Consider the following 25,540-nt stretch of genomic DNA (forward strand, 5'->3'; position numbering starts at 1 on the left):
GCTACTGTCACAATATGAGTGAGATAGGCGCTTTACAGACCGCCCGTTTGGGGCAGCCTGTAGGCACTGCTTTTCCCGCCGGATTGGGGCCTCAGCTTCCAGAGCGGCAGCCTCCAAGGCCCCGATCCGCCTCTTTCCAGGCCGCGGGGAAGCGTCAAAAGGCCACTTCCCTGCGGCCTGGAAAGGGGTGTCCTTGGGGCTTCATGCCCCAAGGACACCCGATGGCGGCGGGGAGGAGGAGAAAGGGGCCGCTCAGCCCCTTTCTCCCTTGTGTTGCTGGTGCAGCCGTCTAAAGGCTGCGCCAGCGACGCAAATCGCAGAAGGGGCTCCGTTTCAGAGCTCCTTCTCGTGCTGCGGAAAGGGCGCTCTGTGCGCCTTCGCGTGGCGCGATGATGTCACGTCTGCGCCACCCCGTTTGGAGGCGGCGCGTTCATGACGTTGTAATGGTGGCCCCCGTGTGGAACGGGCACCACCATTTTGTACGTCCTGGGGACGTACTAGGGTTAGGTGCGTGCATAAGACACGCACTTTGCCTAACCCTAATACTTCCCCATGACGTACTTTACGCCTGTCAATAATGGGCCATTAAAATGCATCTGTTACAGAGGGGTACACTGGAGTTCTAATTGGTGCTTTTTTATTGCTCTTGACATGGAACCCAAATGAAAAAATGTAAATGCTATGATTTTTAAAAAAAACTTTGGGATGCACTCGCTCTTCTGGGCTTAAACTGAGCAAATATGTCTACACTCTGGCTATATGCAATTTCTATTTCTAGAGTTGTTCTGTATGTATTTCATGTAGTGCATCCATTTGGGGCATCTTTTCATTATACCCTACTTTCTTGTCTTAAAATATTTCTGCATATGTCCCTGTAGGAATTCATAGCTGTGATTTCAAATTCCCTAGGTCACTGGACAAGTTCTGTCTCTGTTAAATCACTAGTATTTCTGTGAAACCCAGGCTTCAGTTTTGTAATCTAAAGAAAACTACTTTGTTTGATGTCAAACTGCAGGTCAAATTTACTGTTTTCTGGCAATACATGAAGGCAGTTGGCCCCATAGTTTCTTTATTTATATGTTTCTTGTACTGCTGTCAAAATGCTGCTTCAGTTGGGGCCAACGTTTGGCTTAGTGACTGGACCAATGAACCTGTGATAAATGGTACTCAGCAGAATGTGCACAGGCGTGTTGGAGTCTATGCTGCCCTAGGTCTTCTGCAAGGTAAGTGTGCTCTTTGCTATTGTTTCTCCTTCTTATGCCCACCATGACCACTTTACTGTTTTGTGCTGGTCAACAAAAAAGTACAAAATCAAATATATCTTTCTTAATAGATAACAATAATAAATGCCGCTTCATACTGAACTAACAGTGTCTAAGCGGTTTACAACTGTAAGCTAATTGCCCCCAACAATTGGGGTACTCATTTTAGTGACCTCAGAAGGATGCAAGCCTGAGTCAAGCTTGAGCCCTTTTGCTGGCATTGAACTCGCAACCTTGATAGCCTGTGGTGTAGTGATCACCGGGGCTTCTGGAGTTTGTTAGAATTCTAGGGTTTGTAGTTTGGTCAGGCCTCATTAGAATTCTCTGGATGAGAACTGCAAATCCCAAGATTCCATAGTATGGAACAATAGCAATCATAGTGTTATCACAGTGTAGTGTGTAGTGTAGTGTGAAAGGCATTCTGATAGTTGCAATGGAATTTGCAAATAATGATTGGCAGTGTTAGTGGTTCTCCACTATATAAATTTTATCAGATCATGGCAGGTTACAATCCTGACTTGTAAACTGAGGCCTTTCCTATATATTTACATTGTATTAACAGTGGCAAGAATAAAGAAAGGCTGTAGTTTGCAAAAGACAAACAGTTCAGAGTATTAGTCCTCAAGACATCAGTATTTGGGAACCACATGTGTGTGCAAACCTTTTCTTAATGAACTGTGAAGGTTCTTTCCGCAACTAGTTCTTCATTCATCTCCATAAGTAGTACTTCATCAATAACTACACTGTAATTTTTTTACACTGTAATTGAATATTAGCATCCTGAATAAGAAATAGGCACTTGTACGATGCTGCTTAAACAACAAGGTTTTTAAGGTGTTCTTGACAATTGAAGTTACTGTGTGTATTTCTCTGTTTTTACATCCAGGGCTTCTTGTGCTGATTTCCTCTTTTACCTTGGCAATGGGTGGCATTAGAGCAGCTCGCACTCTCCATGCAGGACTGCTGGCAAACAAGCTCCACACCCCACAGTCGTTCTATGACACAACTCCAACAGGCCGGATCATCAACCGCTTCTCTAAGGACATCTATGTGATTGATGAAGTGATACCACCAACCATCTTGATGTTCCTTGGAACATTCTTTACCTCCTTGTCAACAATGATTGTCATTATGGCAAGCACCCCGCTCTTTGCTGTAGTCATAATACCTCTTGCAATCCTGTATTTCTTTGCTCAGGTAACAGAATTGGCTTTGCTTCATTGAACTTGCTTAAACTGTTCTTTTATCAAATGCTGCATAGACAGTGTGATATGTCTCTGAATATTAGTTCTTAAAATCAGAATTTCCAAGAACTTAGTATATGTATTAACATTGAATGTGAATTTTTCTGAGTGTAGAAGTTGATCTTTTCCTTGGAAGGTCCTCTGTTATGTTTTGTGCAGACTAAGTTTATCCTCAATCATACTGTTACTGTGATAATATATGAGGGTTCCCCACATGATTCACTGTACATTTTTTGCTATTTTTATTTATTAAAATAATTGCAGGCTACCTTTCAGTCATAAGGGCTCAAGAAAGAATCCAAAAACCATGAAAATGTTTTAGGGCACAACAAGAATAAAACAACAGATCACTAAAAAAAAAATTGCAGACAGCTAAAACCAGTTGTCAACCTTTGAAAAAACAATCAACAATTTTAAAAAAACAACAACCATGAAGGTGTCCAAATCCAAAACACCTCTAATCTCAAGCATTTTGGATAAGGGAGACTGTATAATAAAACAACCCATGCAATCCAGTACATTCAAACTTCTGCAAACTTTGTCTTAATCACTATTAATCACCAGAGCTGATTTACACATACTGTACACACAAACATGTTCTGTTCTGTCCCAAAAGTAGCCACTGTTGCAGTTAGTATGCTCATCAAAGGGTGCTTCCAAATGGAGAGCTCTTGTTGTTACTAAGGGGTGCAACAGATCACCCAAAAACGCCAGATTGGGGCTGCCACAGGGCTGCAGCAACTTCATGCCATGGCCCCAATTCAGCTGTTTGCTGGCGCAGAAAGAAGCGGCAGAAAATCACTCCTTTTTGAGGCAGCAAAAAGCCTGCTTTTCTGCTACCACCATAGCTTTGTGGTGCTCCTGCAGCATGCGATGTCTAAATGCTGCACTGCTGGAGCACCGTAAAACAGCCGCCATGTAAACAGCCAGGTGGTATGACACCAGCTTTTTGCCAACTTGGGGGAGTGCATCATGCATACGCCATGCCCCCAAGCCACTGGGAAGCAGGATATTTTTCCAGTCTGTTCCAGCCCTAGGTCAAGATCATGAGCAGCTATTTTATTCTGTCTTTCATAATGGATTTTCTTTGATAAGAACAAATAGAAGAAGCCATGGGAAAGCTTGCAGAGGTGGTTTACAAAGGTAAGGTCATGACATCTGGACTTCCATAAAATTTGGTGAATGGAGCCAGTCATTTACACATTTGGAAGGACTCTGAATCTCAGCCACTGGTTTTCCGAGTTTGAGAATAGAAATTTTGGAGAAAATGTTGCAGGGAGCAAACAGTTTATATGGACTTTCCTAAGGCTGCCAGGAACATGTGAATATTTGTAGCAATTATTAAACCAATTGAAGTGGCACATTATACCCTTTGAATACATTTAAATGAGCCTGTCTACTCTTATATTAAACAGAACAGTAATTTAAAAACCCATTTTAAAAGCATTACTTAAATCAAGACAAGCATGTTTCCAGCTCAGTTTAATATATTTACTGAATTGATAGATGCATTCAGCCAAACTTTATGAAACATTAGAGGTGCTTCCACACTAAAGGTTGGGTGCTTTGTTGAATTTCATTTTTCCTTCTCACATATTGCATAGAAAAAATATATCTTTTCATGCTTCCTGAGAGCTCTCATTTCCTAACAGAAGGGGGGAGGAAGAGAGAGGGCAGCTTCCAAAACAGGAAGTGATGTCATATTCCTTTGGCAGTAGGGAAGACCTAATGGAAGAAGTTCAATAAAGATTTCCTGATACTCTCTACCCATCCTCCACCAAGGAGTGTGGCTTAGTGGAGTATCTAGCCCATTGTTGCTGTTGCCCTCTTTGCTATCCTCTTAACAAGGCTCCCCTTCTGTCATGATATGGTCCTTTGTTCAGTCATTCCATGGCCATGAGAAACAGTCTACATTTTCCTATTAAAAACTTAGTCCAGAGAGCCGTTGCAAGAAAGTGATGAAGAGCAAGGATGGCAGAATGGCAGTGTAGGAGCCAGTTTGTACTGTCATTACTCTTGAGTGGTAGTATATTTTTCAAAAAGATACAACTTCAAGCTACAAATGGAGGTGTACATATTTGAACACTCTTCTATAAAGTAGATTCCTCTGCAAGCTAAAATAATACAACCCAGGGAAGGTTTTACCATGGTTCTGATGTCCCACAGAGAGAGATTTGGTTGGAATATAACCTGGAATTATGTACAGTCTTTTGCAAGAATCCTGTTGATGGTTTGTCTGATTATAATCCTGGTTACACTACATTAAGTATCAAGTGTTGCACAAAGCCATAATCAGTGCCCACTTGCACAGTGTCTCTGCTCCAGCTGTGCCACAATATCCAGATGGCTCCCTAATGCAGTTCCAGCCACCTACTGGCTGTGAGGGTGGGCCTGGAAGCACCCCTATAGTCAATTACGTGTTGGAAGTGGAGCTTCACCAGGGAGCCATATGACTCCCTCTGGAGAGTTGCTAAGGAAGAAGGAGCAACTTTTATCTCCATGGCCATCTACCTAAATACACTGACAGCTTTAGAAACTGCCAGTGTTGAAAGAGGATCTTGTTCTTTCTTTCCTAGGTATCTCTCACTCTGAGACTATGGCAGCATCTGCACTGCAAAAATAATGCAGTTTGACGCCGCTTTAACTGCCATGGCTCAGTGCTATGAAATTCTGGATTTGCAGTTTTCGGAGCTATTTAGCTTTCTCTGTCAGAGAGCTCTGATGCCACAACAAACTACAAATCCCAGGATTCCACAGCATTGAGCCATGGCAATTAAAGTGGTGCCAAACTGCATTGTTTCTGCAGTTCAGATGCAGCCTAAGTTAAATTTCAGTAGGATCATGTGTTGCTGGTTCAGGTCAAATAGCTAAAATGTTTTTGTTTGTTTCTGTTTTGTTTTGTTTTGTTTTGTTAATCTTTATGCTGTTGAATTGATTGATGGCAGCGGTTTTATGTAGCTACATCTCGCCAATTAAAGCGGCTGGAATCTGTGAGCAGATCCCCCATATATTCTCATTTTTCGGAAACAGTAACTGGATCAAGTGTCATCCGAGCTTACAGAAGAGAGAAGTCTTTTGTTTCTATCAGTGACACAAAGGTGAATGATAATCAGAAAAGCTATTATCCTGGAATTGTATCCAACAGGTAAAGAAATATTTTATTAAATGTAGTTTTAACTTTTGTATTAAATAAACAGCATTTTCTTACACTGGGTTCTATTCTAACATCTCTGTTTTTCTCTATTAACAGATGGCTGGGGATCAGAGTTGAATTTGTAGGCAACTGTGTTGTATTTTTTGCAGCTCTTTTTGCTGTGTTAAGTAAAAGCAAGCTGAGTGCTGGCCTGGTTGGACTTTCTGTATCTTATGCATTGCAGGTATGTGAAGTGTATTTTGGAAAACTGTTCACATAAGTAGAAGAGAAGACTAATTATGCTGTGACCTTTTCATTAGGTATCTCTGGCTTTAACTGCTTATTGCTACAGCATTTTTGTTGTGGGAATGGGGAAGAGAGCAATCTGGTTGAATGAATTCAGTAAAAATAAGTAAAAGATAAAAGAACAAAAGAGAACAAAAAGGGAACTCTTTTCAAGACAATGTCTGCTTAAATTGTTCTATTCATTGTTGTACAGTGGGCCCTAGGTATCCATTTTGGATCCCCTGGTAGATACCAAAATCCATGGATGCTCAAATCCCATTGTCCTCAATGGTCACATCGCGGCATCACCATTGGGGTCAATGGGACTTCACCTAATGCATCCTCCCTCCCTCCTTGCTTTCACCTGAAATGGGCATGTGGTGGCAAGGGACCTCTACTGTCACCACCACCACTGCTGCTCTTAGAAAATTAAGGCCTGTGATCTCTCTGATTGAGTCTAGCCATCTGGTGTGTGGTCTTCCTCCCTTTCTTCTACCTTCTACCTTTCCTAGCATTATTGTGTTTTCCAGTGAATCATGCCTCCTCATGATATGGCCAAAGTATGACAGCCTCAATTTTGTTATCTTGGTTTCCAGGAAGAATTTAGGCTTGATCTGTTCTACGCCATTTGTTTGTTATTTTGTCCATCCACAGTATCTTCATCACTCTTCTCCAGCATCATATCACAAATAAGTTTATTTTCTTTCTGTCTACTTTCTTCACTGTCCAGCTCTCACATCCATACATTATGATGGGGAATACAATGGTTTGGATGATTCTAACTTCAATGCTCAATTGTACATTTTTACACTTAGGATCTTACATTGTTCTTCCAATAGCTGAAGTTTATTTAAGAGCAGTATATTATTGTAACTATCAGTTTGGATAATCTCTTCTGTATTTGATCACATTTTCTTTACGATCATAGCAAGAGTTTGGTATAATTTTGATTTCTTGAAGCAAAAGATGATGAAGTTTCAGTTCAAATGGTGCATTGCTGTAGCTCAGCCAGAAATTGCCATCTTTGATGGTGAAATTGCTTCTGAAACACGTAGGCTTATACTATGCCTTCTATCAGATGGAAAGATTTGAGTTACGCCTCCTAGCTTTAAAAGCTATGAATGCTGATTTGGTAGAAGAGAGAGGCACACTGATTGAATGTTATCTTCAGTAACAATGGGGCCCTGCATTAAAATTGGCAAAACAATGAATCCTACCACTCTGCGTTTATATTAAATGTAATATAAGAAATAGTAATACCCTTTATACTATATAATCAGCCCATAGAAAAATTCATGAGGTACAATCCTGAAGATTCTGTGGTTTACTGGATGTTTGAATTCTCATTTCCTTATACAGATTTGCAGTATGATTAGATTCAGGATTTTTAAGCATATTGAAGTGCTGCAGTTGTAAGCAAGGGGCAGCTACAAGATTTAGAGGCCAAGGCCTTTTCCTTTCTGGTTTAGCCTTCATTTCACATGCATTTGTAGCTCTGTGTGTGTGCGTGTGTGCACATACATACACACACAAATACATTAAAAGCTACAAATGCACTTATATGTTAAAACAAAAAGAGAGAAAGAAATAAGAAATTTAAAAAAGAAACTACAAAACAACTAAAAACCCCAAGAAAGAGAAAAACAATGATTTCTGGCTTTCTTTTTGGTGGTTATATATCTAAATATTTAAGGTCTAACTTCTCCAAATAAGAAATACATATACAGTTATCATAGTCTTTTTTTTCCCCCTTCTTGTTTTTCTTTTTTCCTTAGGTGACAATGTCTCTGAATTGGATGGTGCGGATGACCTCTGACCTGGAAAGCAACATTGTGGCTGTAGAAAGAGTGAAAGAATACTCAGAAACTGAAACTGAGGTCAGTCCCTAAGATGAAACTGTTCTTCCAGGAAATGCCCCATCAAGGGCTTTAGTCTTCATGTGTGCAGACTAAATGTGTTTCTCTCTAAATTGGCTTGCCACGCAAATGTATAATTCTTATACTGACAAGATGTATATGAGTGTGTGTAAACATATGTGTACAGACACAGAGTGTTGTGCCTGTCTATTGATGTCTGTTCATTTTTTAAAATTGACTCCTATCTCATGTCTGTCGTGAATTAACAGGATGTCTCAAATTAGAGCATTGGTGATTAAACAAATTGTGTATTCCAATTTAAAAGTTTGAAAGTCCACTCAAAGGAAGAACAGTTGACCTACAGACCTACATTATGGATCCAATATTAACTTGATCATTCTCTTTAAATTATCTGTTGCAACATTCTTGCCAAGCAAAAGTTATGAAGCAGCTGCAACAATGATCTAAACCATATTGGTGCCTTACATTTTGCAAATTGTCCTTTGCACTTACATTAGACATTTTTTTGGAATGGTGCATAGCAAACAGCAGGGGTGGCAGAGAATGCTGGCTTGCCAGATCTTAATCAGGACAGTTGTCTCTCCTGAGTGAAATGTTTTTCACTACTCTCCTCCCCACACCTACAATCCACTGAGCCATTGTTACAGCACCCACAGCTATTTTATCCTTAGCTGCACTGTCACCACCTCTGCTGTTGAGCCTACATTGACAACCAGGATCATGGCAAAGGTTTTCCTGAGTAAGGTTCAAAACAAACTGCAGAAATAATCCAGTTTGAGACCACTTTAATTGTCCTGGCTCAATGCTGGGGAATTCTGGGAACTGTAGTTATGTGAGACATTAATCCTTCTCTGCCAGAGAGCTCTGATGCCACAATAAACTACATTTTCCAGAGCAGTTAAAGCAGTCTCAACCTGGATTATTTCTGCAGTGTGTTTTGGACTTCAGGCAGTGTGCAAGTTTTTAAGATTTACATTGCTGCTTGGATAGAATGAAAATTGTGGCTCATCTATAGAAAGAGCAAACTTAGCTATAAATGCAATTATTATTATTATTATTATTATTATTAACCTTTATTTATGAAGCGCTGTAAATTTACACAGCGCTGTACATGCAATCTTTTTAGTTAGACGGTTCCCTGCCCTCGGGCTTACAATCTAAAAAGACATGACACAGAAGGAGAAGGGAGTGGTGGAGGGAAAGGGTAAGAGGTCCAGCAGTTCCTTTCTACCTCCAAGGCCTGGACCAAGGCAGATGGACTGGAGGGAGGGCTTGGCTTCAAAATGGAAGGTTAATCTTCATCCAGGGAAAATATATACTCTCAAGTAGGATAATACAAATACAATACATAGCAATACAGGAAATGGTTTGATAAACAGGCACTAAAAGAACATCAGATGGTAAGCGACAATTATGCAATGTCTGGGAAGGCTTCTCTGAACAGGATGGTTTTCAACTCCGTTTTAAAGCTAGTTAAAGAAGTGATGGCTCTTGCTTGTGGGGGAAGAAGGTTCCAGGAGTGAGGGGCAGCAAGTGAAAAGGGACGAATCCGGGATGGGGCAGAGGAAATCCTGGGCTGAGACAGCAGACCTTGACTACCAGAACGGAGGGCCCTGGTGGGAAGGTGAGGAGAAAGAAGGTCTGATAAGTAAAGAGGGGCCAGTCCATGGAGGGCTTTAAATGTCGACAGCAGGAGCTTATACTGAATGCGGAAAGGGAGGGGGAGCCAGTGAAGGGATGCCAACACAGGAGAGATGTGGTCAGAGCCGTGGGTGGAAGTGATAATGCGTGCAACTGAATACTGAACAGAGATTAAAGGACAGAGGTGAGAAAGAGGAAGCCCAGCCAGGAGGACATTACAATAATCAAGTCGGGAGATCACTAGGGCATGGACCAGGATCTTGGCAGTAGAGGAGGAGAGATACGGTCGGATTTTGGCAATATTGTACAAAAAGAATCTACAAGCCTTGGCTGTGGTCTGGATCTGAGGGATACACGACAGAGAAGAGTCAAAGATAAAACCAAGACTGCAGGCTTGCTGGACTGGTTGAATAGAAATGTTGTCCACAGAGACAGAAAAGGAGTGTTGAAGGGTGGGCTTAGGGGGAAAGACAAGAAGCTCCGTCTTGGACATGTTGAGCTTCAAACGCCGATGGCGCATCCACTGCGAGACAGCTGTGAGGCAGGACGAGACTAGTCTTTGCATCATGTAGATGTGTAGATGTGTATTCCCTGCTGGCAAATCAACTCTTAAATGATCTTAGGTGCAAGCCATGATCTAACTGGTCATAAGCACTTTGAAACTGATTGATTTTAAACAGGAGAAAGTTAAATGTAGTCTTTGTTATCTCCCTGATATAAACAGAACATAAAAGTGTGTATCTTTGGCTTGATTATACCTCTTGTAATTAGACTATAAAATGCCTGAAGTTATTTTAAATTTATTTGCATTTGCAACTAACCCACTTTGTGAATGTCTTAATAATTGCCATGTTCCATTCTGCAGCTAAAGGGAGAGATGCAGTTTGAAAGTTTTCATGTTTCCCTGCCAGCAGGATACTAACATAACAAAGGACATTATGCTACTTATCCTTCCTTCTCGTAACATGAATGTGCACATTTCTAGGTCTACATTTCTAGGTCGCTCAAGCAATATAAGAACAAGGATCATGGTCCTCCATTCTCACATGTGATGTTTTAGAAAATCCGTTTTTATTTTGTTATTTTATTTTGGCTTAGTTATTCTTATGCTTAATGAACTATAAATGTATGGTATCAAATTCAGCAATCATGATTCTTATTTATTTTCTATCCATATAGTTATAGAAGGGTAGGCAGTAGATTTTATTTTACAATTCTTTTTTGTTCAGTATAATTAATAAATGAATGTTACATGGGCTTTGCATATACTAGTGCTAACTGAAAGTAAAGATTCTTGTACACTTCTCAGAATGGGAATATGTTGGGGTTTTTTAAAAAATTTTGATATAGACTTCATTGTGGCATTTATACACATACAACACATACACAACAAAATCTAAACAGTGAATCAAATCAAAACAAGAAAAAGAAGAAAATAAAAATAAGAAAATAAAAAATAAAATACATCTTACTTCAAACATTAAATACATTTAACACAGTTATCTCACATATTAAAAGGAACTGACCAGCTAACACTCCTTATATTTACCTCAACACAATTTCTCTTTCATACCAAGTCTTCCACCACCTTCTCTTTATATTTCCTGGTACTCTCTTAAATCATTCTATTCAATATATATTTAAAAAAAATCTCCATTCTACTGAGCAGAACACGAATAATCTTATACAGTGGACCCTTGTTATACGCTGGGGTTTGGTTCCAAGATCCCCCGTGTATAACAAAATCCGTGTATGCTCAAGTCCCATTAAATATAATGACATAGCAAAATGGTGTCCCTTATAAAAAATGGAAAACCAAGGTAAATTTATACTTTTTTGGAACATTTTCAAACCGTGTATGCTTGAATCCGTGTATAAAAAATCCGTGTATAAGGAGGGCCGACTGTACATTCCCAAAGGTATATTCTTATAACGTTTAAACCGAGAAACGATTTATCCTCTTTCTATCTTATCATTCTATGTATAGCAGATTATTCCCAAAACATCAAAAAGGGGCATAATTGTATACAGAGAAAGACCATCATTATCTGAATGTTATCTTTCATTTTTAACAGAAGAGGTAAGGGAGAGAGGAAAGAAAGGCACACCAGATGCTACATAGAATCTACCTACAAATTTATACACTGTCTTATCTTAATCTAATATACTATTAGGATATCTTTCCATTTCATCTTCATGTATTCTATTACTTTTGTCCATTCTTCCTCTATTTTCCCATATGGAATATTTTTCGTCATGCTTGAGAGTCTGTCCATCTGCATCATATCATATAGGTAACTGACCCATTCTTCTACATTGGGAGTTTCCTTGACTCTCCATCTTTTGGCATATAAGATCCTAGCAACAGAAACCATATATGTCAAGATCTTTACATATTTTTGGCTCACTTTATCTTCAAACATCCCTAACAAGATACTTTCCGGGTTTTTTTCCAGCTTAATATCTAACATTATATTTATCTCACCTATTATCTCATCCCAAAATTTTTTAGCCTTCTTACAGGTCCACCAACAGTGGAAGTAGGTGCCTGTTGTGCAACCACACTTTCAATAAAGATTATTTGTTTTGTTATTTATTTTAGCTAATTTCACTGGTGTCAGATGCCATCTAAAGTACATTTTGTACCAATTCTCTTTTAAATTTTGAGCCGCCGTATATCTTTTACTTTTAATTTTATTCGGGGGGTTTTCCCCTCCCAAATAAACTTCATCATCTCTCCTTGCCAGATCTTGAAAATTTTCTCTGGTATTCTGATTGGTAAGGTTTGAAAAAGAAATAAAATTTTTGGAAGGGCACACATTTTTACTGCTGAGATTCTTCCCAATAATGATAGGTGTAATTTGTTCCACTTTATGAAGTTCCCTTTGATTTCTTTCCATACTTTAACATAGTTATTATCAAACAGTTCATTTGATTTCTTTGTCAATTCTACCCCTAAATATCTAACACGTTTCTTTACTGTCATACCTGTATCCTCCTGTAATAGTAGGTCTTTCTCTTGCTTTCATATTCTTCGTAATAATTGTAGATTTACTCATTATGTCTATTACAGTATTCCAGGATATTTAAAACATATCTGACATTTTCTGTTAGTTGTCTCCCTGGGAGAAACCCTCTTTGATCTTCTCCAATCAAATTTTTCAGGCAGTTTTTAAGTCTTTTAGCCAGTATAGAGGTATAAATTTTGTAATCGACATTCAGCAATGATATGGGCCTGTAATTGTTAGAGTCTTCAGCTTCTTTATTATCTTTTAAGATTAAAGTAATATTAGCATCCTTCCAAGATTCAGGTACTTTTTTTAACAATGCGTTTCTAAAGACTAATTGTAAGGGGTATCCCAGTTCCTTATTAAACATTTTATAGAATGATAGTGGGAGCCCATCTGTTCCTAAAGATTTATTCTTTTTACCTTCCTGGATAGCCTCCATAATCTCCTCAATTGAGATGTCCTTATCCAACATATTTTTTTGTTCCTCATCTAATTTCATAATATCTTCTTTCGAGATCCATTCATTCAATGGTACGCTATTTGGTTCCTCATTATCATATAAAGATTTGTAATATTTGACAAATACTTGTTTGATTTCCTCCTGTTTTGACTTAATTTCCCCATCACTTTTAACTTTATATATCTGATTTCTTTTTTTCTTTTCCTTTAATCTATATGCCAGCCATTTCCCTACTTTATTTGCATGTTCAAAATTCTGTAATTTCGTTGCTTTCAATTTATTCCCCAATACTTGATTCAATAATGAGTCTAACTGTTTTTGGAGCATCTTAATTCTCCCCTTTATTTCTTTATTCTCTAGTTCCTTTGCTAGTTTCACCTCTTCATCTTTTATTTTTTATTTATTTTATTAATATTTATTTCCTGCTCTCTCCTTTTCCTACAGCTTTGTTGAATGAAAAAGCCTCTAAAAACGGCTTTAGCTGCATGCCAAACTGTTTCTATACTTATGCCTTTATTCAGATTTTCTTCGAAAAAATTTCTGATCGTAATTCTGGCTCTTTCACATATCTTTGGGTCTAGAAGTAGATCTTCATGCATTCGCCATTCAAACTTTTTCCTTTTACCCTTTAGAGTAGCTTTCAACATATTATGGTCTGAAATAGACCTGGGTAATATTTCCATCTCTTCCAAATCTCTCACTAATGATTTACTAACTAATACCATATCAATTCTAGCAATTGAATCATGCCTATTTGAGTAAAACGTAAAATCCATTTTTTTCCCCATATAGTTGCCTCCATGCATCTATTAAATTTAGATTTTCAACCATCTCAAAGAAAGAGTTAGGAAGCTTGCCTTGTCTTTCTTCTATTTCCCTTTTAGCTAATCTGTCCAATCTTGGCTCCCACACTCCATTAAAATCCCCTATTACAATTATGTCTTCATACAGTAGTTTAGATAATTTTCCCTGTAATGTGGTATAAAATTTACTTTTATTTTTTAAGGGACAATACACTCCCACAATTAGAATCTTCCTATCCTCTACTATGGTCTCTACCCCTACATAATGTCCTTCATTGTCATTTATGACTTCTTTAGATTCCCATTGATTGTTAATATAAAGTAGTACTCCTCTTTTCCTTTTGGGAGCTGCAGATACATATTCTTTCCCTAATTTTTGTCTAACAATTAATCTTCTGTCCTTTGTGATAATGTGCGACTCCTGAATGCATATTATATCTGCTTTGTGTTTAGTTATTAATGTAAAGACCTTACTCCTTTTCTTAGATGAGTTCAAGCCTCTTACATTCCACGACACTATTTTCATCTTTAGCATTGAATTCATAAAAACCAAGCAAACAGCAACAACAACAACAACAACGACAACAGATAAAAAAGACAAGAACCTATCTCCCACCCTCCTCCACACTCCCCTACCCTTCTAAATACAGAGACCTGATCTCATTGCGAAATTTACACTTAACTCATTCACCAATTGGTGTAATTGTAACATCAGATGGGGTATTTTTCCCCCCTCTTTTCTTCTTCTTCTAATCTTATTGTTACTTGTCTTGTCTGTATTCTCTCTGGGAATCTTTTTCCGAATCTTTCCTTGTCTGGGCTGTCCCCTTTGTTCTTTTCAATGTCTTTTTTATATTTACTCCAGAAATCTTTTGCGTTAGATAAAGAGTCCAAAATATATTTCTTCTGTTTCCATGTCACTGTAATTCCTTCTATTTCATTCCACCTGAATGGTATATTATATACCTTCAGCTGATCCATTATGAAATGGTAATCGCGTCTCGATCTTAGCGTTCTAGCAGAGATGTCCTTAAAGATCTGGATTCTTCTCCCATCAATTAACAAATCTTTATCATAACTATTCTGGATGATCAGGTCCCGAGTCTGACATCGCACACATTGTACCAAAATATCTCTGGATAGAGACTTGATTCTTGCTGTTCTTGTGGAGATGCGGTAGATCTTATCTATCTCCCAGGGGAAGGTTTCAGCTGATTCCTGCACCAAAGATTGGAACCAATAATTTGTATAAATCTTCATTTTCTGCCTCCGGAATTCCTCTTAGCTTCAGCGAAGATTCCCTTAGTTTATTTTCCATTTTAATTATATATATTCTGTCTTCTTCCTTTTCTTGAATTAGTCTCTTCAATTGTGTATCCATTTGTTTTTGCTCAGTCTCAATATTTTCCACCTTTGCCTCTGTTTGTTTTTGGTCAGTCTGTAATTTCTCAATTTTCTCTGTTATTCCTCCTATTTCCTTAACAGTGGTCTCTAAGTTCAGATTTATCCCTTTCAGTTCTTGGTGTAATTCTCCCTTTAATTCTTCCTTTATCTCTATCTTTCATTATCTTCCCTTATCCCAGTCCTTATTTTCTGTAACTCCTCTGCCAAGGATTCACCTTGCTCAAGGTTTTTCCCTGAGTTCATGGGGTTCTCCATTGAAGGTCGTCTTTGAGTTTGGCTTGAGTACATCATTTGTTGTGTATTTTTTTCCCCAGCAGCCATGCCTTCCTTATTAAGTTACCTAGTTTGTTTAATTTAATCACAAATATACTCCAGAGATACCACAAAGATTTCCTACTTGCTTCCTCCAACGTTTTTTTTCCCCTCTGCCTTCTCGGAGCTCACTTATCAGCTTGTGCTTATTAGTCTGTGTAAATCCTTGGCATTTTCAAGGTTAAACAGCTGAGTCTTGTTACCAACCCAAATGCTGTCTCTAATTCACAGACCCAAGAGCTGTTTCAAAGTATCTTAATGCCTCTAGTTTGTAGCAGTTCTAAATAGAAAGTTTGAACTTTAATGGAAACTCCTCAGAGTAGGTAGAGACTAAGCAGCCAAACACAGTCTTTGAATATTATTTTCCAAGTGTCTTTCTCCCCCTCTTTTTTCCTTCTAAGACAGTGGATTATTATTTCAAATCTTTTTTTCCAACTTTTCCTTCCTTTGATCTGTTATCTTTACTCTTTAGCTCTTCTGTGACTCTTCTCTACTCTCATTAGCTCACTTTATTAAGCAAATTGAAACAGATCAAATCAAACCATATATCTTCTAATTGTTAGCGCCAGTTTGTAGCATTTCCAAAAAGACTCACAAGAAATAATCATTCCAAATCCGATTGTAAACAACTCACATTACAGTCTCTCAGGATCTTTCCCTGTTTGGGGCAGCAGTAAGGAGAGGAGCTATCAAAGCAGCTTCCTAATGAGCAGCATTTTATTCTTTTATGTTTTCCCTTCTTCCTTCTTTCTTTAGTTGTTAAATGCTCAAGAAAGCAGGGAGGATCCGCATTCAGCAGAAACGCTGAGCTGGGTCGTAGTTTTAGGCTTGCCCTTGAGGCTCGGTCTCCCTTCAGACCTTGCAGTCTCTCAATAACCACTTTGATTTTAACTGTCTCTCCTTTCTGGGAGGGGACTTGCCTTGCAAATAAAGGGCCCCTGGAATCCCCTTTATCGGGGGGATATTAGGGCTCCACAAGCAATGTAAAGCAGGGAGTTTGCCACGATCAGCAGCTGCAGTTCTCAGAGCTTCCCTAAACTGCAGCCATTGCAGAGCACATCCTGCCGGAAGCTCCAGAAAGGGAATATATTGTGTATCTGTGTTCTTGTATACGATATCATATGTGTCTAATTAGATACACAATAAAAGAATGGGAATATATTGTGTATCTAATTAGACACATATGATATTGTATACAAGAACACAGTAACATTTGCATCATCTCTTCATTTGTTTGATGATGGCACACAGTAGCATATGGTGAAGGATAGCTTGTTCATATTACTTTAAATACTTCTGCAAAAAAGCAATGCAAATGAGAAGAGTGAGTTAATTATTAAGAAGACGACTTGAAAAAAAATCCTTGAACAAGTCAACTATCCTTGAACTTTTAGTGTATTATAATATAGTAATATAATATAATATAATACTTTGATTTATTTATTTATTTTTAAAAAGAAAAGTCTTACTACTAATACAATATGTCTGTGCTATCTCATTCTGTTACTCTCCCTTCCAGGCTCCCTGGGTAATTGAAGACAAAAGACCACCAGAAGATTGGCCTAACCAAGGGGAAGTGCAAATTGCAAACTATTCTGTAAGGTATAGGAAAGGCTTGGACTTGGTGTTGAAAGACCTCAGTCTCAGTGTCAAAGGTGGAGAAAAGGTATGGATGATCTCAGCACAATCACTTAGTTGGAATGAGTAGAATCAAGTTATGTTTTCAATAAGCTGATTTGCAACACTTCAGTTTCATTTGGTGCTCTTCAGAACCTTCCTTTTCTTTAGTCAAACCTTGGGTCTGTCTAGTTTAATACAATTTGCACAAGTGGTAGGGAAAGTGCAGCTGCCAGGCAGCCTCCCAAGCCCCACTTTTGCAGCCCACGTAGCCCCCACTTCCAGTCCCCCCCCAAAAAAAACCTGTTTTTAATTCCTGCATGACTTGGGGGCAATTTTGCTTGAAATCCATGCAAAAATCTCCCCCGGTGATGAAAATGCAGACAACCACACAGATGGTGATAGGAAGTGATGTAATGTCATTTCCTGACACCATTTTAGGAAAGATGCAGATGTAAACAGAGGTAATTGGAGTGTTATTGTGGGTTGTCATTGACCCACAGGGGGTTGGGAAGGAAATTGTCTCCTGATCCCTGTGTAGTTATCCGTCCCTCATTTATGTAAAGGGTGAGAATCATACATACCTCTAGAAGTCTTTGGACTGCAAGTTCCAGTAGTTGTAGCCAACCTAGGCTATGATAAAGCATGCTGTACAGTAGCATATGGAGGGCCAGATGTTTCCTACCTCTGGGCTACACTGACTTGCAAAGCTCTCCAAAGTTTCTGGGGAGGGGGTGTCTTTCCTACTCCAACCTGAGGATGCAGGAGACTGAACCTCAGACCTTCTGCATACAAAGCTTGTGCATTGCCACTGAGTTTTGGTCTGTCCTCTTATCAGCTTGTAAACTCAGCGGCAACAAATTCTTACAATGTGTGTAATTATACTTGTGGAATTCCTATTGGAGAGATAAAGGTGTATGTGACAAAGATTACCAGCTCTAATTTGTGGATGCTGAAAAGTTCTTCATGGGTTAGTTTCATCCATACTTGTTGTTCCTTAAGACAGGCTGAGTTGTCAGCTGTATAAGAAGTAACCCCTATGCCCACATCCTTGCTTGAACATGTCTGCACAGGTCTGATCAACCGCCATTTGAGTCTCAAACTAGCCCTGAAGATCAAGTCACATAAGTACTTAAAGCAGTGGCTGTCATTTCACAGCATTTATTAAAGCTCTCTGATATCCCTTAATTACTAATAACAATGAAAAAAGTTTGTGAGGTGGGTAGGGAACCACTGTGGGCTGGAGGTAAAGCATGAAACACATTTACTGTTGAAGCTAGTTTTAAAATCCCACTTAGATCAGCATACTGTATCACAGAAAACATATCCCAAAGGGCAGTATGCACCAGATAAGTTTTAAAACAAAGGGCTAGATCAAGAATTTTTATTCCACCTACAACTGTGTCAACTGAGCAGAGTTCCACACAATTGTTCAGAGAGAGAGGAGACAGTTTGCTCCCATTTCATCTCCCCCCGCAGCCCTCTGCACAACCTCTGCCACTGTTGGAGAGGGCCCCCAATTTCCTCCAGACATGTTCAGGAGACATAGGGCACTGTACGGGAAAGGAGGAAAACAGCAAAGATCTTCTCCTACCCTGTTCAGGGAGACATTCTGTAAGTTTCAACCCATTCCTTCCATTCACAAAAGCTCTTTGATCCAACAGACTACTATCATTTATTCTGCCCTCACCCGCACGTCAAAGTTTTCTCCAGAGGTCTGGTGGACTCTCCAGATCAATATGAGAGATGAGATTTGGGATACAGCTATACTGTAGAAATAATGCAGTTTGGCACTACTTTAAGTGTCAATACGCTCCATCCTATGAAATCCTGGGGTTTGTAGTTTTAACAGATGCTTAGTTTTCTTTGCCAAAGAGTGCTGGTGCCTCACAAAACTAAAAATCCTAGGATTCTATAAGATGGAGCCATGGCAGAAAGTGGTGTCAAACTGCATTATTTCTACAGTGTAGGTGCACCATCAGTTTGTGGTCAAGAAAAGTGAAATTTATGCAAACCAAACACACATTTTTCTGCCTGTGGAAGCCTCCACTGACTCAAAGAACCTTCTATATGGAGGAAGGATTCCCCTCTTTTCCATACGCATGATAAATGTACATTACCTTTGTTTCAGATACCCTTTTGTGGATCATAATGAAAAGATGAAAAGAAAAAACATTGTTCATAAACTATAATCTGGAAAAGGATTAAAGTAAAATTCACCTGGATTGGATATTGTGCATTATCATTTTCTTCTATAAGGGAGCCATTATCTAAGTCAGAACTATACTTTGTCCCTAATTTTTCAAATGTTTCAATTAGGTTGACACTGTTTTAAGATGGTAAACTTGCAAGAGAGAATATATAAACTTATTGCTTTGAGGATGTATGTTTCCCTCTCATAACATAACCAAATGACCCCTTCCAGGGCATTGGCCCACCAACAACACAAATTTCCTTTTAGAGGGACTATCTTGCAATGAGAACACTCACAGAATGATTGAGGGAAACCCAATCATATAGAAGATTAAAAATATCATTGTATTTCTTCTCACAGAACTACAAATAAAATGTCCAATAGTAGTCTTAATAGTTTTGTTGTTGATTTTTAAACCTAGTAAATAAGTTTGATTTTAAAGACTAATAAATACCCCCTCCTTCAACTATATCAATTAGGTTGGGATTGTTGGAAGAACTGGAGCTGGCAAGTCCTCTATGACCCTCTGCCTCTTCAGGATCTTAGAAGCTGTGGAAGGGGAAATCAAAATTGATGGACTGAGAATTGCAGATATTGGCCTTCATGACCTACGATCCAGGTTGACCATAATTCCTCAGGTAAATCAGCTTGTGTCATGAAACTTTGGTTTATACAGCAAACTACTCATCTGTGGTAAGGCAGGGTCTGTAAAGTGAGAGCCAGCATGGTGTCATAATTTGAGTGTTGGATTAGGACTTTCAGAGACCAGGATTCAAATGCCTATTCAGCCAAGGAAAACCATGGGATAACCTTAGGCCAGGGTTTCTCAAATAGGGTTCCCTGGAACCTGAAAGTTCCATGAGAGATTGATAGGGATTCTTTGAGAGACCATGATGGGCGAAGGAGAGATTGAGCTGCTACACTGTTATGCAAAGGTTTCCTAAGACCTAAAAATTGTTTCAAAATTTCCTCCATGTCAAAAAATGTTGCGAGAGACTGTCAGGCAGTTCATATTCTCTCAGCCCTTTCTGAACAAATGTTGCCAAAGAAGCCCTGTCACCTTAGGGTCACAGTGTCATAAATGATTTAAAGTCATACAACAACAACAAAGTCCTGTGTGGATACTATTGGGCTATGTATCCAGGATTAGTAGTTACATGCCTAGCTTCAGAAGAATTACTTTGTGTCCCATGACAGGTGTAAGGTGGAAACCAAGGGAAAAGATTTAAATGAGTTCTGAAACAGGAATACATTATTCTTTATAAGTCCCATTAAGCTGCAATGTCCAACAAAACCAAGATACAGTAATTTAGTTTGCTCCCTGTGTACAAGAAGAAGGAGGAGGAGGTTTCCTCTTCCATTGCTGCAGCCTAGGACATGCTGTTGTATTTTTTGGGCCTATCACTGACTATTCTGAAAGCTGCTGGTGGGTAGCACAACAACATATTTACTTAGACCTAACTCCTACCTTGTTACGGGGGGAAATGTTGAATAATGCAACTTTATTGCAATCACAGATCAGTTGTAAAATGGACAAAACCAAAACAGAGCTGAAAATCAAGGTTAATAAGATCAGCTCCCAGCTATAAGAATTCTTGTTTGTACACATGCATACACATAAGTGGCAGTTCAACATCTAAATCAATACCACATAGCATCCACTAGGATTCAGCTGAGCCATGATGGGATTTGACCAGCTTGCTCCTAGCGGGAAATGCTAACATGCCCATCTTTGCAGCCTTCAGCACAGATTCGTTACAGAAATCTGAAGGGAGACTGGAGGTATACAGGCTATCAGTTCTGCCTGGGAACTAACCATTTCAGCCACGCCTGACCGGCAGAGGGAGACTATTTATAAGGAATTCCTAAATACTGTATCTGCTTTCCAGTACAGTTTATGGCAAAGCATTGAAATGAAACAAACCGAAGGGTTCTAACAAAAAATGTAAATAGCCAGGATAAATAGAAGAATAACTGAACCCTGAAGCAAAAAAACAAAACAAAAATATTATTTCTAAAAGGGTATAAATACCCCACTGAGAAGTCTGCAAATGCAAAGAGTGAATATATAATGATATTAAAAATTTCAAAATTCAAAGCCAGAGTAACTAAATCCTATGTACTGTCTGGACAAAAAGAAATCTGAGAAAAAACTGTAGTTTATAGATAACAGCCACCTCTCTAGAACTGGGGTGGTGGGTAATTTCCACATGTCCAGGAGCCCCCCCATACACACACACACACAAACACACCCAAATGTTCTGGGAGGGACCATACTTCTCATCACACTCACTTCACCTGGATTTTGTTTTTGTTTTTTACCAAAGACACAATAAGATTCAATTTGACCATGGGCTTATTTGTTTGTGGCCCAGCAGAAGACTATTTACCAAACAGTTTTGGAAACACTCCCTCATGGTTTAAAACAGGTCAAACCTCACCCCCACCATGTTGTAGAGTTGCTCATCCCTACCCCTAGAGGGTATAGTGGTTTTTTTCCAGTTAACAATTGAAGAGGTGGATACCACAGAGCACATGTAGTCTGTGGAACATGCTTTGTCCCCTGTTGCTCTATAGTCTAAACAACCACCAAGATGACCAGTGTCATTGTTAAACAAATGAATAACGTGATGACAGATGGTCTGGTAGCATTGTATCTTAGCAGATGATGAACTATGGGAGTAATCCATCCCATTTGTTCTTCTATGCTTGTGAGACTTTGGAAGCTGAGATTATGTTTTTCCCATGCATTGGCTCAGAATCCAGTGCAAAGTATGGTTCTAATGAGGACCATTAATCATTTCCCAAAACAGATCATAAAATGGGATTACTTAAATCTCAGATAAATACTATTACTGAGTTGGCAGTGTTCAGGACTGATATCCACAAAAATGGGAGTTCTTTATTCTTGGTGCGAATGAGCCAGGTAACACACCAAAGAAGGGAGAGTCCGCAGTTTTATTTCCTTCAGCAAAAAGGTGTAAGTGGTGTAGTGACAAAAAAGATTGATGCAGAGGAAAAAGAACAGACATCCAAGCCTATATACATTTCCATGTTAATCAAAGCACTTTATCTCTATGTAGATACGATGTCACTAATTAGATGGTCATATTGCCTGGGCATGCATACTAGACAGAATTATTGCTATTCCATAATGATCCCCTGTTAGCATGGTAACCCTAAAAGATGCGGGGGGGGGGGGGCAAAGGTGTGTGTTTTTGGCACTGTGACATCAATAGGGATCCAAACAATTATACACTTTCTTTGATTGGGGTGGGTGGGGGGTGGGAAGGCGGTGCTAGGGCTGCCAGCATGATGGTTCCAGTTGGTACCCTTATCTATACTTGGTTTCCATTAGGCCTTGCAATTGCACATTTTCACCTTTTACCACTTTCCAACCTGTTTCTCTGTCATGCTGATATTATCCAAGGGCACTTGATGCATTTTGCTATGGCTATAGAAGGGAGAACACACATATGCTTTCTATCTAGTATTTTTATTCAACTATCCAATACTGGTATCTCATACAGTTGGCCCTCCTTATCCACGGATTTTTTATACATGGATTCAAGCATCCACAGCTTGAAAATATTCAAAAAATTATAAATTTCAAGTATCAAACCTTGATTTTCCCATTTTATATAAGGGACACCATTTTGCTATGCCATTGTATTTAATAGGACTTGAACATACACGGATTTTTTTATTCACGGGGGTTCCTGGAACCAAACCCAGTGGATAACAAGGGTCCACTGTACTGGTTTCTTCATTTCCCCCTGTTTGTCTTATCAAGATGGCATAGTAGTTAAGGGGTTGGGGCAGTCTCCAATAAGGTAGTTCTGTTGCCAGAACTATTTCGCTCCTGCAACTCCCTAAAGCCTGCTCTGAAGAGCTTGAAAACACACTTGGACTGGAAGGAGGAGAGGAGGGGAAGAAAGTTAATCATGTGACTGTTTGTTTCAAATTGATTTTTATTAAAGGTATACATAGAATGATGGTAAATTATCCTTTATACTCCCTCTCCTGCATGCATACCACATGCCATGATTCAGAATACAGACAGTCACAAGGAAATGCAGATAACAGCAATTGAACACAGTCAACATCCAAAGGTGCCTGCCATGATAGCTTCCAGAACATTGTGTGTTTTGATGATGAGCCATGTTCAGAATTTACATATGACATATATGCTAAAACTTGTGGTCATGAATTGTGAAAAGTATCTTTAATTATGTGACCACATTCTCATGGTTGGACACTATTGTGACATTGGTTTTGCCCTTGGCTTCCATTCCTGAAGATCATGAAGTCTAAATTTTGGTTAGATAATAGCTTCATGTCCACACAGCTATAAAGAATCTAGTGAATTACAGTATGGAAATCAAAAAGAATCTGACACATTTGTGGACATAACATCAGTGCATTGGCAAACCAGATCATAGCGAGAGATTTTGCATAAATTCACTATTGAGTTAGAAATACATTAAAGGACATTTTATTATTCCTAGATGACCCTTATGTTTTTTTAAGAGTTATTTTCTAACAAAATTGTGATTTATTTGTTAAGGATCCTGTTCTTTTTTCTGGAACACTTCGTATGAATTTGGATCCCTTTAATAAATATTCTGAGGAAGAAATATGGAAGGCTCTTGAACTCTCCCATTTGAAGAGGTTTGTCGGCAGTCAGCCAGCTATGCTGGATTACGAATGTTCAGAAGGAGGAGAAAATCTTAGGTAATGGAAATCTCCTTCAAGAGTAGATATTAAGAAAAAAAATTCCTATCTATTAATGAGATATACCAGAATGTTGCTATGTGAAGTGCTCCTGTTGACCATTCTAGCCAGATTATTCTTCTATATCGAGTTAGGATTCTGTTCTCACTGTGTATACTGAGATCTCATTGGGTGCTTCAAGGTTGTCACCCTCCTCCAACTCACTCTCCATTCCCCACACGTGCGCACACATACATAGTCATCCTTATGAGTGTACACAAGAAAGAACAAATGGTACAAAATCCAAACAACATTAGAATCAGGGCTATTAACCCAGGAGCCAGTGCAGTTGGTAGAACTTACAGGCCCAAAATATATGTAAGAGGGTCATGTTACAAGTTTCTGCCAGCCAGCCCCCCCCCCCCCCCCAAAGTCCTGGGCACGGTTGTTAGTCTAGTCAAATACCAATTTCCCCACTTCTTGAGCAGTATATTATATAATGCAGTTGGCAAAATAGTTGTGTGTTGCATTTTATTGTAGTCTAAATCCACCAGTCAGGCCTAACTAAAGGTGGGGCTGCCAGACATCCAGAGCTAGGAAGCATATGGCTGGCATCCTATTAGGAACATACACCAGCATAAGTTTCTCTTATGCCTGCATATTCTTTTTTTTTTTTTTTTTTTTTTTTGGGGGGGGGGGGACATTCTAGAGGTTGATAGTTCCTTCCTCCTTCCAGTGCCCAAAGTCTGCACCACCAATTTCCTGTTTAGCCTCTGAAGCCCACTATCCACTGCATGACCATTCCATGCTTCATGGGAAGCAGGTGTGGGCAGAATGAAAGAGGTGCCTGGCTGTGTTCCTACAGCTAGACACAAAATGATCAGATTACATCATCATTGGGACTCCAATAGATCTGAACACTGCTGTAATTCCCATCTGGCTATGGGAACATAGCACGACTTTCTCTGATCCTGCCTGTGCCCCACAAGGTATACAATGGCCATGCAGAGAAGCTTCAGAGGTGTACATGAGTATAGGGGACAGGACAAGAGATAGGGCTCAGCCTAGACTAAGTCTGTATGCAGAACTACTGTACTACAGTGAGCCATGCTAAATTGAAGCCAGTATTAAAAACACTACTGGTATTTGTTGTTAAAAAGAACTCCGTGCAGCAGATGGGTTGAACGCAGACATTTTTTTATCACATTTTTTTTTTTACCAATGCCATCAGATGCCTAATTCTGTATGGATTCTGCAATGGGATGTGGCCCATATCCTTCTTCTTCCCTCCTCCATCTTGTAGTAATGTCTAGACCAAGGATGGACAACTGTAGCTATGTAGAGCACCCATGATCCCTCACTATTACTTACACTACATAGAACACATTGATTTATTTAATGAATTTAAATCCTTTCATTCTCCCAACATGGGGCCCAAGGCCCACTTAAAACAAATTAAATAAAGTACAGCTAAAACATATCAGATACAACAGTTTAAAAGCCATTAAACAAACAATTCTATTTTTAAAAAAACTAAATTGAAACAGTGTAAAAATGCATTAAAACACAGTATAAAGGAGAAAA

General features: G+C 39.0%; 1 protein-coding gene across 4 annotated transcripts in view; it reads left to right on the forward strand.

Moving 5' to 3' along the window:
- The window catches only part of ABCC3 (ATP binding cassette subfamily C member 3), a 105,855-nt gene that overhangs the window by 77,507 nt on the left and 2,808 nt on the right, over window positions 1-25,540 (forward strand). For all 4 annotated transcript variants that reach the window (XM_089537258.1, XM_089537267.1, XM_089537278.1 and 1 more), the window contains 8 exons: window positions 1,016-1,223; window positions 2,149-2,459; window positions 5,452-5,651; window positions 5,757-5,883; window positions 7,700-7,801; window positions 16,952-17,098; window positions 19,723-19,881; window positions 23,811-23,977. In XM_089537258.1, the coding sequence (XP_089393384.1) occupies window positions 1,016-1,223; window positions 2,149-2,459; window positions 5,452-5,651; window positions 5,757-5,883; window positions 7,700-7,801; window positions 16,952-17,098; window positions 19,723-19,881; window positions 23,811-23,977 (1,421 nt within the window). The remainder of the gene's footprint in view (window positions 1-1,015; window positions 1,224-2,148; window positions 2,460-5,451; window positions 5,652-5,756; window positions 5,884-7,699; window positions 7,802-16,951; window positions 17,099-19,722; window positions 19,882-23,810; window positions 23,978-25,540) is intronic.

Source organism: Sceloporus occidentalis, unplaced genomic scaffold, assembly GCF_023333645.1.
Source record: "Sceloporus occidentalis isolate IW3139 unplaced genomic scaffold, rSceOcc1.0.p SCAF_1, whole genome shotgun sequence".
Taxonomy (NCBI): domain Eukaryota; kingdom Metazoa; phylum Chordata; class Lepidosauria; order Squamata; family Phrynosomatidae; genus Sceloporus; species Sceloporus occidentalis.